Genomic DNA, 19,686 nt, shown 5'->3' with positions numbered 1-19,686 from the left:
CGCTTCCATGTCTTTCACTCTCTCCCCAGTGTCTGTAGCAGGGAAGAAGGAAGGAGAGTGGAGGTGGGTGGGACTGTAGTTCTCCCCTCCCACTCATATGTTCAGGGAGATCTCCTTCAGTGGAGAGGTGTGGTATTGTCTCTACCCCAGGTGTGTACTCATGTGGGGGTACCCCATCCAGGCCTATCCTGGAATGGAGTTCTCCTACTGTGACTGACATCCAGACTCCGCCTGGTTTTGTCCCTCTCAGTCGTGGTCCAGCTGTGTGGTTCTGACATTCAGAGAATTGCTGGGGAGGAGGGGCTTTGGGTCAGCCCTGGACTCACCGCTGATCTCTTTGGAGTCCTTCCTCATCTTTTGTGGCCACACCCTTTTCCCCATGGCTGGATCAGGGTAGAGAGTGGGGTGCCTGGGACTCAGCATTCATCAGGTCCCTCCGAAGTTTGTGCTTTCAGGATATTCCCTCTTGGTCTCGGTCAACCCCTAAGTAGTTGATCCACCAGTCACAGAGATCAGGTCTGTGGCTCCGTGGTGAACAAGTCAAAACACTTTCCTGTGCCACCTTCAAGATGGTGATGGGGTGTCTCTCTTGCCCTCTTTCATGGGACTCTGCCTCTGGACTCCCTCCACAACCCCCGCTACCAGTGCCTGGCCAGGCACTGAAGTGGTGAGGCAAAGCCTGGAGCCAGCAGTCTCTCCTGCTGCAGTGGTGAGGCAGAGCCTTGGGCAGTAGTCTCTCCCCACTGCCTCTTCACAGGAAAACTTTTGTCCATTAAAAAAAATGGGAAGAACCAGGGACCAAGCAGAGAAGCTGCAGCACCAGCTGTTGCACCAGCGTCCCGGCCACTTGCTCACGAGCCCCCACTTAGTCTGTCTCTCCCAGCATTTTCTTCCCAGGGAGGGTTTTGTTGATTAAAAAAAATGACACTCGGCTTCTGCACCTGGGAATCACTAGGGTCCAAGCCTAGCAACTGCGGCACCAGCTGCTGCACCAGGAGAGCCCTGGCTGCTAGCTCTCTAGCCCTCACTCAGACAGTCACTCACATGCCCACTCACTCACCAGCATATACACAAAATTTGTCATACACTCATTCACTCACTCACACAGGACTTGCATAATCTGATTGTTTTGGCTGTATGCCTTTAAAACAGCAGAAATTGGCCAGGTGTGGTGGCTGAAGCCTGTAATCCCAGCACTTTGGGTGCCCAAGGTGAAAGGACTGCCAGAGCCCACAGACTTGAGAACAGCCTGGGCAACTTGGCGAGACCTCATCTCTACAATCAATCAAAAAATTAGCCGGGTGTTGTAGCGTATACCTGTAGCTTCAGCTACTTGGAAGACTGAGGCGGAAAGATCACCTGAGCCCAGCAGGTCTACTCTGGGGTGGCCAAGAGTGTGCCACTGCACCCCAGCATGGGTGATAGAGTGAGACTCCAATTCAAAAAAAAAAAACAAACAAAAAACCAGAAATTTATTACAGTTCTGGGAGCAGGAATTCAGTGTCTGATTAAGATTCAGTGTCTGATGAGGGCCCATTTCTTGGTTCAAAGGTAGATATCCTGTCTTTTCTTTGCATCCTTACATGGTGGAAGGGATGAGGGATCTTTCTGAGGCATCTTTTATAAGGGCACTAATCTCATCCTAATCACCTTTCTAAATTCCCACTTCTGAATTCTATCACCTTGGGAATTAGTATTTAACATGTGAGTGTAGGGGATGTGAATATTTAGTTCATTGTGTTGTTTTTCTTAGCAATGTTATTAGTGGCAGTTACTTCTAATCTGATAGTGTTTTTTGTTTGTTTTGTTTTGTTGTTTTTCTGAGTTGGAGTCTCATTTTGTTGCTCACACTGGAATGCAGTGGCATGATCACAGCTCACTGTAGCCTCGACCTCCTGTGCTCAGTTGTCCTTCTTCCTTAACCCCCTAAGTAGCTGGGACAACAGGGGTGCACTACCATGCCCAGCTAATTATTTTTTTTGATAGAGACTCAGTCTCACTATGTTGCCTAGGCTGGTCTTGAACTCCTGGACTCAAGCAGTCCTTCTTCCTTAGCCTCCCAGTGTGCTGGGATTGCAGGCATGAGGCACCATGTCTACCTGCAATTTGATAGATTGTTGAGCAGCATTTCAGGCTTATAGTTGCCATGAGATTTTACATATTGTTTGTTGCTTTGTTAATGACGGTGATTTGTTTTGTGATATTTCTTAGTTAGTATTTTTATGGGAATTGGGAAAACTATTGAAAAAATTGACCTGGAAGCTTGCATCAGTAATTTATTTATAAGTATTTTGTGGTTGGTATTTTGTTCATATTAGAAGCTCCATAGATGTTGAATGAATTTAAAATATAGAGATAATCAACTTCTCAAATATTTTAAATGCTTATTATTTCTTATTGTCATCTTTAAATCTGGATTAGAAAATTAAGTTGTTTACATTAAAGTAATTTACTTGTCTAAGATTTGCATGTTGTTAGATAATCTTAATTTTCTTTCTTTAAAAAAAAAATCTTTACTCCCTTCATAGAGTTGAACGTTCACTCTTTTTAGAAGAATGGATTTGTTGGAATTCAAAAAATTTTTGATTCTTATCTGGAAGAATTTTATTTTAAAGGTAAGTTGAACTATCTATAGGATTGTTACAACAGCTCAGAGGCCACAGGGGAAAATTCTGACAGCTTGGCCACTGCATTGCCATTAATCCTGTTTTACTTTTCTCAGCTCCAGGGGTGGGGTATCTTTTCCAAATGTAGAGTTCTCACAGAGTGCAGTAATAGCAGAATGTTACATAGAAAAGAGAAAAAAGACAGTCCAGGAAACTGTTGCTATTATAGTGTGAGGCTGTGCTTTTTGGCAATCTATATATTCTTTAATGAAGTTTCTGTTAACTTAATATGAAAGAGTTATCCATTTGCAAAGTTAATGAACTTTAGGACCATTAACATAAACTCTTTTTTCTTCTTCTAGAGGCGGCGATTTATTGCTTTAGTTGTGGAAATGGCCCTAACATTTATATTTGGTGCTACACTTTTGGCAGCACGCCGCATTATTGTTATAAAGAAGAATGGACCCTTTAATTATGCTGCTCAGCCCATCAGGGATGTGCCTGTTTTCATCAGAAATTTGACTTATCCTTTGGAATTGGCTTATGTACCTTCCAAAAGTGTTGTGGTACGGGATATTGTAGAAAGTGTGAAAATGGATTTAAACCCGTATTTGAAAGGTTAGAAATTAAGGTTTTCTGAAAAAATTTATAGTATTATTAAATTGATTTAGTGAAGACATACTTATAACCTTATTAACTGGTTATTAGCCTCCCAAGTAAACCCTTATAAGATATCCTCATAATGAGATATTAACTTACTAAGTATAATATTATGAACTTTGTTAAGCTTGAGTTAAATGTACCTAAAATCTTTCCGTCATAGAACCCTGAATAAATAGTAATATTTTAAAATTAGATGACCAGCTTATATCTTTCTAAGTTATTATCCAATTTTGTGATATGAGTCTTCCTTGTATCTGGTTGAGCTTCTTAAACCTGGGCGACTATAACTCCAGGGGTATGTGATCATGTGTTACAGGTACACAAAGGCAAAGGACAAGCATGAACCTTCATTCTGGATGCATACTTAATGGCCAATTATTTAAAACATGTTTTGAAATAAAAATGTTGCACGAGTCATATATGAACGCCTTATTTTTAATTTTATTTTATTATGGAGATGTGGGGTACAAGTCAGGACTAGCTACACAAGTAGGCTGCATGCAGGTGAAGTTTGGGCCTCCAGCTGGTCCTCACTTCCTCTGGTTTAGGACCAGGTACCCTTTGTGTTTTTATGTGCTCTCCCTGCTCCCTTGGCAGTATCCAGTGACTGTTGATCCCTCCCTTGTGCTAATGTGATTAATGTCCAGATCCCACTTTTGAGTGATAACAAGTGGTATTCAGTTCTTTGTGTCTGTGATAGATCACTAAATATGATGGACTCCAGCTCCATCCATGTTGTTGCAAAGGCCATGATTTTGTTCTTCTTCATGGTTGCATAGTACCCCATTGTGTATTTGTACCACGCTTTATCCAGTTCACTTTTGATGGACAATAGGGTTGGTCCATGTTTTTACTATTGTGAATACGACAGCTATAAACATGTTTGTGCAGGTGTCTTTTGTGTAGAACGATTTATATTCCTCTGGGCATATTCTCAGGAGAGGGATTGCTGGATCATAAGGAAGGCCAATTTTTAGTTCTTTTAGGAATTGCCACACTGCTTTCCATAGAGGTTGAACTAGCTTGGACTCCTACCAACAGTGTAGAAGCATTCCCTTTTCTCCATACCCATGCCAGCATCTGTTGTTTTTTTATTTATTAACAATGGCCATCTTTGCTGGAGTTAGGTGGTATCTCAATGTAGTTTTAATTTGCATTTCTCTGATGATCACCGAGGCACAGCATTTCTTCATGTCTCTGTTGGCTGCTTGTATATCTTCTGAAAAACGTCTATTCATGTCTTTTGCCCACTTTTTAATGGGGCCGTTTGTTGTTTTCCTTTTGGCACATTTGAGTTCCTTGTAGATCCTGGATTTTAGGCTTTTATCAGATACATAGTTAGCAAATATTTTTTCCTATTCTGTGGGTTGTCTCCCCACTCTCTTGATGGCTTGTTTTGCTTTGCAGAAGTTTTTCAGTTTGACGAAGTCCCACTTTTCTATCTTAGCTTTTATGGCACTTGTTTTTGGGGATTTGATCAAGAGTTGGTTGCCTGTTCTGATGTGCATAAGTGTGTTTCCTACATTTTCTTCTAGGATTCTTATGGTTTGAGGTTTCACATTTAGGTCTTTGATCCATTTAGAGTTGATTTTTGTGTATGATGAGAGGTAGGGATCCAGTTTCATTCTTCTGCATATGGTCAGCCAGTTTCCCCACACCATTTGCTAAATATGGTCTCCTTTTCCCAGTGGTTGTTATTGGTGGCTTTGGTGAAGATGAGTTGATTGAGAGATCAAGATTCAAGCTGTGTAGAATTATTTTTAAAGTTCTCGATCTCTCATTTACCTTCACATTTTCATATCAATTTCTCTCCTCTTTCTCCCAGAGATAAACAATGTCAGAAATTTGGTGAGCATCTCTCTAGTGCCCTGCTCCCTTTTCATACCCACATACTTATTCAGTCATGGATTTTTTCAAACTTTATTTTTTTTTTTCTTGTCTCTCAAGGGATTTGAGAATCTTTGAGAGAATATGCCATTTCAAAACATTTTATATTTTAAAATAAACACTGAGTCAGAAGAATGCAAAATTCCCAATAATATACAGCACCAATATCCTAACAAATTTAGAGTTATGGGCTACTTTAGAGTACTCAACATATTTTCTAATTTTCACTTTGATTCCTTCTTTGATGTATGGAATTTTATAATTTTTTAGACATGGGTTACTTGCAAACATTTTGGGTTTTTTTTGTTGTCTTTATGTTGTTGATTTCTATTTTAATTTCTTTTAATTAGAGAGTATACTCTTTATTTCAGTTCTTTGAAAATTTGAGAGTGGTTTATGACATATATAGTGTATTTTGATAAGTTTTGCATGTGTTTTTGTAAAGACTATGTATGTACACTGTAGATTTTGAGTGTAGTGTTATATAAGTGCCATCTAGGCTAAGGTGACTAATTGCCATGCTTTTCAAATCTTCTGTAGTCTTTTTTTGTCTGCTTATTATATCAGTTATCATGAGAAATATTAAATTTCCAATTTGGTATTATTGCGATTAAATAGGTTTTATACTGGATATATTAAATTTATATATATATGTATATATATATAGATGTATATGTATCTAAGATATCAACATTTCCAACTGGGGTTTGAATTTTCCTTTTGCTTATTTATTTTGAAATTATACTTAGGTCATGTGATCCTTCTGTTGAATTGTTTTAAAAATAATATTCTTCAGTTCTGGAATTTCCATTTTTCTGTTTTTAATAGATGCCAAATCTCTGGCAAAATGTTCCATTTTAAATTTATTAACCATATTGATCACAGTGACTTTTAAAGTATCTGCCAGAAAATTTTGGTATCAGGATTACTTTTGTATTGTTATTTTCCTTTTTTCTTTCTTTTTTTTTCGGTCATTGAGTCTCATTTTATTACATGCCTTGTATATTTTTATTAAATGCAAGATATTGCAGATGAAACATTTTAAAGGCTTTTGAAGATATTTTTTGAAGATTATTTTTTCTGGATGGTTATCAGAGTACTGGAAGATCACCTTGTTCTCATCAAAGGCTGGTTTTAGTTTCATTAAGGGTTTTCTCTTTCTTCCTGGGGCATAACCCTTGTCCCATGCATGGTTTTTACTCCTAAGGCATGGCATATATATGATCTCAACTGGATTTGAGTTCTTCAGGATATATTCCCAGTAGGGGGATTGCAGGATCATGTGGGAAGTCACTATTTAGAGCTTTTAGAAATCACCACACTGCTGTCCACAGAGGTTGCACTAGTTTACACTCCTACAACAGTGTAGAAGTGTTCCCTTTTCACCACATCCTCTCCAGCATCTGTTATTTTTTGAGTTATTGATGATGGCCATTCTGACTGGAGTTAGGTGGTATCTCAGTGTAGTTTTAATTTGCATTTCTTTGATGACTAGTGAGGCTGAACATTTTTTCATGTATCTGTTGCTGCCTTTAGGATTTTTTTCTTTTATACCTACTTTGTTTAGGTGAATTACTATGTGTCTAGGAGTTGGTCTTCTCATTTTTGTCTTGCAGGAGTTCTCTGAATCTCTTGTGTTTGAATGGTCGCTTCACTGATGAGATGAAGGAAGTTTTCTTGGATTGTTTCATGGAATATTTATTCCAGGGTGGTCTCTGTCTCTCTTTCTGCCTCAGGAAGTTCAATTACTCTCAGGTTTGGCTTCTTGAAATAATTGCTCATCTCTTGAAGGTTTTTTTTTTCTGTCTTTTTAACCTTATTTTCCATGTTTTTGACAGTTTGGATTAGTTCTATATTTTGTCCTCAAACTCTGAGATTGTTTCTTCTGCCTGGCTAATTCTGCTTTCCATGCTTATCAATTATTTATTTATTTCATTCACAGTATTATTTACTGCTGTTATCTCAGTTATCAACTCCTTAATATTTTTCTCTTGTCTCTCCTCAATGCTGTTTATTCTCTGTATTAATGTCTTGATATTTGGGTTTGTAGTTTGAGACCAGTCATTCTGGGGACTCTTCATTATTTTCATTCCAAAGTCTGTTTTCTGAGTGTCTGACCTCCCAGGTGTGTGTAAGACCCATATTCTTCTTTTGGTTTTTCTTCATTTGTGTAGATTCCCCCCCACTTTTTTTCTCCTCTTCTTTAATTCTGTTGTTCAGGGATGGCAGGGTTGCTTTTACTTCTGTTTGCTCAATCTCCTATTGTTCCTTATGTGGATCCTCTGGCTTTGTTCATTTCTGAAGCTAAACTGTGTGTTGGGGGTTGAACTTTTTGCAGTTTTGGATTTAATTGAGGGGGGAGCTGTGATTCAAAATCTATCTGCAGATCCCAGTATCCACTGACAGGTGTATGGGCTCTCTGGAACCCACTTCCCACTGCCTTACAATCTATCCATACAGTGGGGGTTATAGGTTTGCTCCCTGAAAGCAAAATGAGGTAAGAAAAAGAATGGAAAAAGAAGGGAGGGGGGTGCAAGAGGAAGGTGGAGAGAGAGAAGTAAGAGGGAAAACAGACAGACGTACCAGCTAACAAAAGAGACACAAAACCAGAAAGGAGTAAAAACAAAAAAAAAAAACAACAAAACTAAAATAGACAGACAATCATACAAACACGCAAACCAACAAAAACCTCCCTATTGATGTACTCTTCCCATACACAAACAGGAAGTCTAAAGATAAAAAATCAGTAAAATAACAGAAACAAAGCAAGTACGAAAATGTTATCCAAAACAGAAAGAGAGGGAAAAAAAACCTTAAAAAACAAACAAAAATGAGCAAAACACAAAAAATTTTAAAAAATGAAAGTAAGAAACCATACTCATTCTGAGGTCATTCCTGTAAGTCTAAAGTCCTTTCAGCCCTGATATCTAGTTCTCAGGGCAGGCTGAGAGGATTGCTCATAGCTTGAGTTAGATGCCCCAGGTTACCATAGAGGGAGGGTGGATCAGATTTGGACTCACCTGGCTTGTTGCTTGTCAAGTCCACCACTTAGATCTGAGTTGTCTGTGTCTGATCTAGCATGGGGGAGAGGCTTATATCTCTCCCGGTTTGATGAGATTACCTTAGGTCCCAAGTTGGAGGCTGGGCGAGGCTGGGCAAGGCTGGGTGAGATTGGGCAGAGCTGGGCAAGGCTGGGCGAGGCTGGACAGAGCTGGGCAAGGCTGGGCAGAGCTGGGCGGGGCAATGGTGGTCTTTGCCGGGTCCTGGGACAGAGAAAATGGCTGTGGTCAGCGCTTCTTCACCGGGCACAGGGCTCCTCTCCAGCTCTTCCGGATTTTCTCTCTCCACTGATCAGATTCAGGACTCCAGCTGATTTGCTATAAGTGATGGTGTGGGCCAGGCGCCAGGTGATGAGATTCAACTGGATTTGGCAGGCTCTTCTCAGACGATTTTGTGTGCCGGTGGTTCAAGTCTCAGGGTGGTGGGGGCTTGCAGTCACCTTCAGAGGGAGGCGCTGGGTGCATGAACCTGAGTCTCCCCTCAGTCAGAATTTCACTCTCTCACCAGCACTCACCTACTCATGCAGAGAGTCTTTATGGACACTTTTTTTTTGTGTGGAAACTCTCACAGTATGACCTGTCCAGTCGCCATCTTGTCTGAATCCCCCAGGAACAATTTTTAAAGACTTGTGCCAGAGTGGTGAAGCTGTCAACATATAATGCGGTTTTGTTTTGTGTGTGTGTGTGTGTGTGTGTGTGTGTGTGTGTGTGTGTGTGTGTGTGTTTGTGTGTCTGTGTTGGAGTCTGTCTCCATTGCCCAGACTGGAGTGCAGTGGCACACTCATGGCCACTCCGGTGTCAACCTGCTGGGCTCTGGTGATCCTTCTGCCTCAGCATTCCAAGCAGCTGGAACTACAGATGTACGATATCATGCCCAGCTAATTTTTAAAAAATTTATTGTAGAGACGAGGTCATGCCAAGTTGCCCAGGCTGGACTCAAACCCATGGATTCAGGCGATCTTCTCACCTCAACCTCCCCAAGTTCTAGGATTATAGGCTGAGCCACCAAACCTGGCCTGCTTTGAAGTTTGAGCATAAAAAGCAGCTGGAGAGCCTGGATCCTTTCTTGTAATAGCTGCCTCAGGTACAGCAGGTCCTTGAATGTCATTTTTTATAACATTGATGTGGAAAAAAAAGTAGATTCCCAGCTGGGTCCTCCCATATCCCAAAAATGTGCAGTTAGGTGTATCGACACATCTACATTATCCTAGTCTGAGTGAGTGTGTGTGTGTGTGTGTGAGCATACCTTGTGATGCAAGGATGTCCTCTTGGTCCCCACCTTGCATCATGAACTGCAGGGCCAGGTTCTAGCAACCTTTGACCCTGAACTGGAATAATTGAGTAAATAATTATTTTACTTTGTAAAAGTTAATCTATCTAAATGTACATATAGCTCACACTGTTTATTTCAGTATCTGATATTAGACGTGTTCTTAACTTTATTTAGAAGTTTGTTGATATTTTATGATCAGAAATATGCCTTAGGAAGCTTACTCTTGTTTATATCAATTAGCCTTTGATAAAATTAGTTTTATTATATGTCATTTCACTTAAAGTCACAACTTTCAATAACTTAATGTTGATGTTACATGGGGCCTAGTGAACGTATCTTAGAAATAAACCATTGCAAATGTATGGTCACCTCCCAAGAGCATCAGAATCAGAGTCAGTTCTAGAACTTCTGACCTCATCCTTTCCTTTTTTTCTTTTGCCAGGCTGTTCCTTTGTTTATGAAAACTGTAGGACTTATTTATTCTTTATGGAAATGTAAAGCAAGTGCCCAACCACCATAATCACCTAAATGTAGATGTTTTAGAGAATGAAAACTCAAGGATCTCCACTAAGGTTCCTTATGTAGAGAAAACAAAAATTAAAAAAACACTGCCTAGGTTGGGGGTTAATTCTTTGGAGTTGGGTGTTGTGTTTTTGTTTTGTTTATAGATTTGTTTACAAAAGTGAATGGATTAATGTGGCTGAAGGAATTGACTGTATGATAGTCTTTGTGCTATTCAGAAATAGAGATACCTTGGAGTTCAGGTGACAAGTGTGGCAAGAAGTGCAAGAGAGTGTAGCTTAGGAATGGGGACTTGGGAGGCCTGAGATAGTACCTTTGGTGAGGATGCTGAGAAACTATTCCATCAACAATGGCAACAATGAGACTTCTGATGGAAGCTTTTAGGAATCAGATTATTGGGAATTTTCTGGAGAAAGAGTTTTACCAATCAAACCATTAATTCTTATTAATAAAACTGCATGACATTTTATTTTTCTCCTGTGGGCTGTTGAAGGCTTTGGTTTTATAAATTTATATCAAAAATATGTTTACGCCTAAGAAAATCTTCAGAGTATACAACTCCACATACAGATATTTTAAATGGCTAAATGTTTTATCTTAGAAGGGCACGATGACACCATAGTTGTTTTAATTTCAAATTGATTAAGTTGAACTTGAGGAAAATTCATTGATTAAGCACCTTAAATATTGAAATTTAATTGCCTCATATATTGAAACCATAAAGTGATTTTATTTCTCGATATGTAAGTCTGCATTATTTAGAGTTCAATGGTATAGGACTTTGAATACATTTTATGGATTTTATTTCTTATTTTTCTTCAAGATGGTAATTTTAAAACACTGCTTGAAGCATCCTTCACCCCTTAGATTACCTCAGTATGTATTTGTTATAGCAATTGATTATTATTTTAAACTTGTGATCAAATATTTTTAAGCTCCTAGGAATATGTACGCACTCCAAGTATCCATTAGTTCATTATGCCAATGTTTGAGCAACAGTGTTTTGAAATTTAATAATAATATTTTGATAGCCTTTCATGGACGTAAAATCACTTCCCATCTTACATATAGGAAGAGTATCATTCACATTGCCTTTATGTGGACAACTCATGTATTATATTTTTCTGTCTCTACAGTTTTAGGTTTTTCCTCAGAAGAAGAGTTTGAGAGTTATGTTAAGCAAAAGAGTAACTCTGAAAAAGTTCTGGCTGCTATTGTTTTTGACCACAACTTCAAAAATAGCAGCGATCCCCTGCCCCTTAAGGTGAGACAGTTTTATGTGGAAACTTTATAATTGTACATCAAGTTTCCAGAGACTTAATGATGTAAAGGTATCATTATTTCATCTTATAAGAGAAGAGACCATAACTTTCCCCAAATCATTCAGTTTATACATGGTATAGCAGGGGTTGAAACCCAAATCAAACTAACTTCAGTGTCTTTATTTAGCCAGTGCTTCATGTTGATGAGGAAAGTATGTTTCCCACCGACCAGGCCTTATTCATAAACTAGAATCATAGGAAACATTGATAGTTGTGGATATTACCTTTGCTATTGTATCTGATATAGAAGCTGTCTGTAGCCCTGTAGATGATGGTGAAGAAAAGGTACATTTCTTGATGTGATAAAGCAGACACATCTTCACTCTTAGGGAACACAACACAAGAATGTTCTCTCTTTTGAGTGAATCTCATAATTTATCTTCTAATTATATGAGGAGAGACTACCCCCACAAAACCCATAAATTATCTTTTGTAGGACAGGCTTTCCCTGCTAGGTAAATATTCTAGGAACCCATTGGCATTAGTGTACCAGTCAGTGTTATTGTGCAAGACTGCATTTGACTTCAGTGAATTTTTTTTTCTTGGTTTCTTTCAACACGTTTGTATTTCAAATTTACAAGCGCACCTGCCCACACCACACTGAGTGTTCAGCAGTTTTTGACCCAAACTGGCATGGTCCTCATGCCCCACCCTCCCTATTCACCCAGTCTCATCCCAAGTGACTTTTTTTGGTTTTCCTGGATGACAGAAGTGCTCAAAGGAAAACGTTTTGCCAGTGTGGAAGAGGTGAAACAGAAACTGGCAGAAGCCCTAAAAGATATTGAAATTGATGAACTCAAAAACTGTTCTGAACAGTGGAAAAAGTGTATCGATAGGTGTATTGCATCAGACAGAGCGTACTTTGAAGGTGACTGAAGTTTAAACATGTCCGAATCAATACACAATTAAAAAAAATAAAATCTGAGTTTTTTTGAGTCCTCGTTGTAAATCTAGAAAATAACTCTAAGACTTAGACAGGCTAAATCAAAATGAGAACATCTGCAGATGCTGAAGACCGTTCTGATGACAGCCCACAAGAAGGAGAGACAAGAATAGTGCTTTGAAGCTGGTGTCTCAGCATTGAAGGAAATAACAAAGTACAAAATATGTGTATGCACAGATCCAAAATTCTGCATTTAGGTACAGATGGTTGTCAACGGAATAAAAATGAAAGGAAGACCACCTGGTTGTAAATAGGGTTACAGGTGTCTTTTCATCCTATCCCATCACTCCCCTACTTTCTTCATATGTGTCAACTTCCCTCAAGTTATTGACTTCATGTAGACTGAGGCTGGTCTAGGCTCAAGGGTGTGTATTGAGCTTGGCCTAAATGTTTCAAACTTCACCTCTTCTGCCATTGTGTTATCTCCCCCATGCTCTCCCTTTCTGGGCTTGCTCTTACTTATACCTTAACGACTGTTGCTGTGACTCTGTAGACATTGTCTCTTCTGGGCACACACTCATTAGCTCTTTCATCCTGCAATGAATCTATTAATCATGTCTTCATCACCGAATTTATACTACATTGTAAATATATTTCCTCAACTAAAATTTGAGCTCCTTAAGTAATAGAGACTGCCCCCTTGAGTAGATAATAAGTCACTATGGCACCTGCCTGCCCCTCTTGCTCTTACTGGTTTCTCTAGTCTGATCCTTCTGACTTTTGACATCCTTCTGACTTGGTCTATGTGTTGTTTCATAAAGTTACTTAGTCTCAGCATGATGTACCTTGAAATTTACTTGATTCTCTAAAATTAGTGTTATCTTTCCATTTAATAATTAATTAATGCAGCATTCCACATTTACACCTTTTCACATTCCTCCTCCATTCTCATATAGAATTCTTCCTTATGTTACAATAACTCTTAGGAGAGGAGGAGATTTTCCTCCTAGAACACTACACTTGATGACATAAAGAGAAGATAAATTAATAGTCTTCAGGTGTATTTCATTGTAGTATGCAGCCAGCTATCTGTTTAGGGAAAAATACATTCATAGTGATGTGCAAGTTGCCACTGTGTTTGCCTCCCACAAACCCGCAGTTACATCCAAGTGCTTTTGACACTTTCATTAAAATTTTCACAAAATTAAGAGAAGACAGATTTAAGGAAAATGGATTTCAGTTGAGATGTGTGCAGATCATGTGATATGCCTTGGAACAAGTTCGTTCTTACTTTCTGATGTTCAGAATCTACTTTGGCTTCATCTGTCTACCTCAGAATCACTTATGCTTAGTTGTACTTTAATTTTCTTTCATTTTTGATGGCTTGCTTAATTTTTTTTGGTTCATAGATAATATTTGTTTCTTATTTCTCCTTCTAGGTAAAATATTACCTGCGTTTTAGTAGTATTTCGAAGAACTTTATGTCGGGGGCTTTTTTACAACCAAACAGCTGGGCCACAAATTTTCTATTTCCACCTGTCCCTGAGGTGGGACCCAGAAACCAAGATGCCAATGGAGGGTTTCCTGGTGAGCAGATCTTTGTTCATATCTTAATATCTCAGATGTATAGTAAGAGCTATCACACATATTATGTGTATATTTCTTAGATTTTATAATGAAAGCAATTTAGCTTGTGATTTTTAAAATGTATCCAAAACCCACTACAAAAACTCTTATACTTTTTTTTAAAATTCAAGGTGTGCATGTGCAGGTATGTTATATAAGTATAATGCATGATGGTAACGGTTGGGTTTCTATTGAACCTAACCCCCATGTGGTGGGCATGGTAAACAGTGGGTGGCTTTTCCAACCCTTTCCTCCCCTTTCCTTATATAGTCCCCAGTGTCTGTTTTCCTTATCTTTATGCCCATTTACACACAGTGTTTAGCTTCCACTTATAAGTGAGACCACGTGGTGTTCAGTTTTCTTTTTTGCAGTAATTCACTTAGAATGATGGTCTCCAGCTGCATCCACATTGCAGTAAAGGACATGATTTTTGTTCTTTTTTTGTGGCTACATAGCATTCCATGATGTAGATGTACCATATTTTCTTTATCCAATCCACTATTGATGGGCACCTAGGTTGATTCCATGTTTTGATATGTGAACAGGGCTGCAATAAATATACAGGTGTAGACATCTTTTTGATAGGGTGATTTATGCTACTTTTGGTTCATACCCAATAGTGGGATTGCTAGATCAAATGGTAAATCTATTTTTAGTTCTTTGAGAAATTTCCAAACTGCTTTCCACAGGAATTGAGCTAGCTACATTTCCACCAGCATTGTATGAGTGTTTTCTCCACAACCTCACCATCATCTGCTGCTGCTTCTTTTTTTTTTTAATATATACAATTTGAATTTTTTTATTATAAAGCTGTGGGTTACACTTCAGGGTTAGGTATACAAACGTTGATTATGCAGGTACCCTTGTTGATGAGGTATGCCCCTTTCTCCCCTAGCAGTTTCCCTCAACTGCCAATCCCACCCCCCTCCCCTGACAGTTTCCCACTACTGCCAATCCCTTTCTTATAGTATTATATATGTTCAAGGTCCACTTATGAGTGAGAACATATAGTACTCTGTTCTTTGTTTAATAATACCTCTTTTAACTGGTATTAGATAGTACCTCATTGTGGTTTTAATTTGCATTTCTCAGATGGTTAGTGATGATGGGCATTTTTTAGATGTTAGGTGGTCGTTTGTATGTATTTCCTTTGAAAAGTGCCTGTTAATATCCTTTGTCCACCTTCTAATGGGGTTATTTGTTTTATTTCTGTTGATTTGTTTGAGTTCCTATAGATTCTTGATAATAGTCCTTCGTGGGATGCATAGTTTACAAATATTTTCTTCTATTCTGTGTGTTATCTCTTTACTCTGTTGATGGTTTCTTTTGCTTAACAGAAAATTTTTAACTTGAGAAGTTTCTACTTGCTAATTTTAATTTTTGCTGCATTTGCTTTTGAAGACTTGGTCATGAATTCATTGCTTAGACTGACATTCAGAAGAGTAATTCCTAGGTTTTTTTTTCCTGTAATTTTTATCGTTTGGAATCTTAAAGTTTCTAACCCATTTTGAGTTAATTTTTGTATATGGTGATAGGTGATGCTCCAGCTTCATTATTCTGCATATGATTAGCCAGTTTACCAGCCCTATTTATTGAATAGGGTGTCCTTTCCTCAATGATTATTTTTGTCAACTATGTCAGAGATGAGAAGTTTTCCTTCTGGGTTCTCTATTCTATTCCTTTTGTCTATGGATCTTCTTTTGTGCCTGTGCCATGCTGTTTTGGTTACTGTAGCCTTATAATAAAGTTTAAAGTATGGCAATGTGAGGCCTCTGGCTTTATTCTTTTTACTTGACTCATACATTTGAACAATGTATTTTTATTACCTTTTATCCTTTCCTGATCATTACCATTGTATGTCTTTATGTTTTCATGTAGATTTACTTGTGAAATGTTGACTTTAATGACTTAATGAACATATTTCCAGATACTGACACAACCTGATAAATTGCAACTATATGTTATTCTGTTAGGTTGAAAATTACTGTAGTAATTTTAGACTTTAAATTTATTGTACACACTACTATTTAAAAAATATTTAGTGTGGAGCTTTGCTTTTACCAACAATTTTCATAAGCTATAACCAAATTTAGCATAAATCTTAAAAATGTGAAATGACCTATACCTTAAATATGGCAGATGAATAGTTAAAGTAAAAAATATAATTTGTCAGAGCATTGTGCAGTCACTAAAATAATCACTATGAAATTTTCTATAAAAACAAAGTTCTGAACTATATTATCAAACTATAGATATGTAAACTGCAATATTAATCAGTATAAAACTGGGACAGATATCCAAATATGAAACTAGTTACTATGTTAGGGTGATGGGATGGTGTTGCCTATTATTTTATTCAAAAAATATTTCAAACATTATTTTTCCAGTTATAAAATCTGAAAGGAAATCATATGTCTTATCCAAATTGTGTTACAGCATTATAAACTTAGTCTAGGATATTACCTTTTAAGTTCTAGTCTGGTAAAAAAAACTTAGATGGACAAACCTAAGATTTTCCAGGGATCTATATGTAGAAACCCAAATGCCCCACTAAGCTCATATGGCCATTCTAAGAAGCAGTCTAACCATGGGAGCCAAATTAAAAATATGCTGCTGGATAGAGACCCCAACACAAATCTCTTATGGATATATAAGAATATAAATGGCAGTGTTCATGGTGGCAAGGAATTGAAGGCAGTCCAACTCCTTAATAAGGGTAACTAATTTGAAAAACTGGACTAGATATATGCATAGTAGCATCTTAAAAACATAGAACTAGGTAACATAAGTTTATCTGCATAAATGAAAAAATACATGCAAACCCAATACCTATATGCATTTTAGAAGAACACACAAAAACATAAAAATATTAGAATGGTTGTCAATGTTAAGAAGCAGAAGAAAGGTGGGGAAGTAGGAATGTAAGAGAATGAATAAATTAAATAGGATGAGGGATGTAAACCCGTGAGTCATAAATGGGGGAGTATAATTAACCCTTTAAACTTGAAGCTAAAAATGTGTGTGCATGTGTGCATGTATACAAATACTTAAATATGTACATACATAAAATAAAAAGAAACTTAATCAATTAATTTTATTGCTGAATTATCTACTTCATAAACTCCTACCTTTAGTAAAACTTTGCTTTGTACACGTCATCCTAAATAAAAAGATATTTTAATATAACATCTATTTTAGTCTTAAGTTTTTTTTCTTCTCTAATAAGAGCTAAATTTTTTGAGAGCTTGCTCTGATTCCAAACTACTATGAGATAGGTTTTACTGTATCATTTTTTAGGTACACAAGGCTCAGAAAGAGTATGTGCTAAGGGCTAGATAACTCAAAAGCACTAGAGTTGTGTCCCAAGTCTGTGCATTGAACTTTCCCCGGAATGTTATCAAAAACAATATAAAACACACTTAATTTATGTGAATATGATCCTCCTTGCCATCACTGAAAACATTATTGCTACTCTTCAGTTATAAGGGTTTTTGGGAAGTAACTAATCTTGAATTGAGGTCTTCTTTTCAAAAAAATATTGGGAGCAACCCTCTCAGATTCCCTCCCACTGTGGGAGCTTTTCTGCCCTCTCAATAAATCCTGCTTTAAAAAAAATCAGGGTACAGTATAGCCTTCCATAGATGGCTGCATGGGAACCTATGCCCAGAGGTTAGCCTTGTCCCAGTGAAACCAGATATTATTTATGGTAGTGCTTTTCTGGTGAAGGTCTGGGTTTGTTGTTGTTGTGTGTGTTTTTGCTTGTATTAAATTTTCAAACCATCATAGAACAGCACTTTAGTACATTGAAAATGAATTAGTACAATGTCTATGGAAAACAATATGGAGATTTCTCAAAGAACTAAAAGTAGAACTACTGTGTGATTCAGCAATCCCACTATTGGATGTCTACCCAAATGAAAACAAATACTTATTTCAAAAAGATACCTGCATTTTTATATTTACCACAGTATTATTTATAATAGCAAAGATATGGAATCAACCTAAGCATCCATCATGGATGATTGGATAAAGAAAATGTGGTTTATGTATGTGTGTGTATAATATATAAATATATGAAATGTGACTAAGCCACAAGAAGTGGAACCATGTCTTTAACAGCAACGTGGATGGAACTGGAGGTAATTATCTTAAGTAAAACAACTCTGAAACAAGAAGTCAAGTACCACATGTTCTCACTTGCAAGTGAGAGCTAAATAATGTGTTCACATGGACATAGAATATGAAATAATAGACATTGGAGACTTGGTAGGGTTAGAGGGTGGAAAAGTGGGTGAAGGATGAGAAACTGCTTAATGGGAACAATGTACATTATTCAGGTGATGGTTACACTGAAAGCCCATTTACCACTAGCAATATGTTCATGTAACAAAACTACACTTGTACCTCTTAAATGTATACAAATTTTTAAAAAATGGATTTGTACTAAAGACTGAATAAAAATCATATTTCATGGTGCTGTTTAAGAATTTTGGATGCAAGAAAGCTTTGATGAACTAAATTCCAGAAGGGACAAGCCCTTGAGGAGTGAGCAGAGAGCTACTATGGCTTCCATACCTGGAAGCAAGTGCCTGATCTGGGTGTAAGTGAACTCATCATTGATAGAGGCATTTTGAAGAGATAAGAGAAAAGCTTCTGTGCAACAGTAGTGTGGACTAGTGAAATGGATTAAAATTTTAAGAGCCCCAAATAAAAAGTGAATTTTTCATTTTGACAGTTTTCCCTCCTCTAACCCTAGGTTTTTTGCTGAGTAGTCATCACTGTAAGTAGGTTAGAAGGCCAAAAGGTATTATGCAGTCTTACAGTGTTTGTACAGTGGGAACCTGATGAAATTGAATCCCAAGTTAAACCAAAAACTCTCTGAAACTGTACCTCAGTCTTGTCCTAGTGTAGAGTCAGACAAATTGCATCTATCTATTAGCAATGGCACAGTGGATGGAGAATTGGGCAGAGGGGTAAAGGGAAATATTCTTGGCCCCATTTGAAAGCAGAAGTGAGCTCAATTTAACTAAACTGAGACCCAGGTTCAGCTCAACTAAGCTCTCATGGAATTTGAATGATCAGCTCCACACTGTAGCTGTATGACCAAGGAAAGTGTTATATTTTTAAAAACAAAACAAAACAAAACAAAAATTGTACTTTAGCGTCCACTGATCTTTTTGTTTATATCAATATTTTTTATTTTGATATTGTGGGGTACAGTTAAGGGTTAGATATACAAATATGCTTCATTCACGCCCCCTTGTTGATAACAGGTGTCTCCCCGTTGATAACAGGTTGATAACCTGTTGATAACAGGTTGATAACCGTTGATAACAGCTGTCTCCCCAGAAAGATGTTTACTACCATTAGTCCCATCCCCCCCCATAGTTTCCCACCACTGTCAGTCATTTTCTTATGGTAGTGCGTTGGATGATCAAGGTCCACTATATGAGTGAGAATATGTGATACTCAGATCTTTGTTTCTGTGAGAGGTCACTCAGTATTATAGACTCTAGCTCCATCCAGTTGCTGCAAAATTCATGATTTTGTTCTTTTTTATGGCTGCATAGTATTCCATCGTGTATATGTACCACATTTTTTTAATCCAGTCCTCTTTTGATGGACAGTGTGGTTGGTTCCAGGTTCTTGCTATTGTGAACAATGCTGCAATAAACATTCTTGTGCAGGTATCTTTTTTATAGAGTGATTTGAGTTCTTCAGGGTATATTCCCAGTAGGGGAATTTCAGGATCATATAGGAGGTTGATATTTAGAGGTTTTAGGAATCGCCACACTGCTTTCCACAGAGGTTGCACTAGTTTACACTCCCACCAACAGTGTAGGAG

At 37.7% G+C, this 19,686-nt stretch overlaps 1 protein-coding gene across 1 annotated transcript; it reads left to right on the top strand.

Moving 5' to 3' along the window:
• Positions 1–2,555: 2,555 nt before the first annotated feature.
• On the top strand, positions 2,556–3,229 carry LOC103270754 (putative uncharacterized protein CRYM-AS1). The gene is made up of 2 exons (XM_021717691.1): positions 2,556–2,615; positions 2,969–3,229. The coding sequence occupies exons 1-2, from the start codon at positions 2,556–2,558 to the stop codon at positions 3,227–3,229; spliced, it is 321 nt and encodes a 106-aa protein (XP_021573366.1).
• The last annotated feature ends 16,457 nt before the right edge of the window (positions 3,230–19,686 follow it).

The sequence above is a fragment of the Carlito syrichta genome, unplaced genomic scaffold, assembly GCF_000164805.1.
Source record: "Carlito syrichta isolate Samal-C Ts95f unplaced genomic scaffold, Tarsius_syrichta-2.0.1 Scaffold309925, whole genome shotgun sequence".
Taxonomy (NCBI): domain Eukaryota; kingdom Metazoa; phylum Chordata; class Mammalia; order Primates; family Tarsiidae; genus Carlito; species Carlito syrichta.
Note: the sequence above shows the minus strand (reverse complement) of the source record. Positions and strands in the feature narration are given on the sequence as shown.

Excerpts from the sequence above, each read along its gene's own strand:
- LOC103270754 (XM_021717691.1), top strand. The coding sequence starts at position 2,556 with ATGGATTTGTTGGAATTCAAAAAATTTTTGATTCTTATCTGGAAGAAT. Across the intron at positions 2,616-2,968 it reads GGAAGAATTTTATTTTAAAG|AGGCGGCGATTTATTGCTTT; the intron begins GTAAGTTGAACT and ends TTCTTCTTCTAG.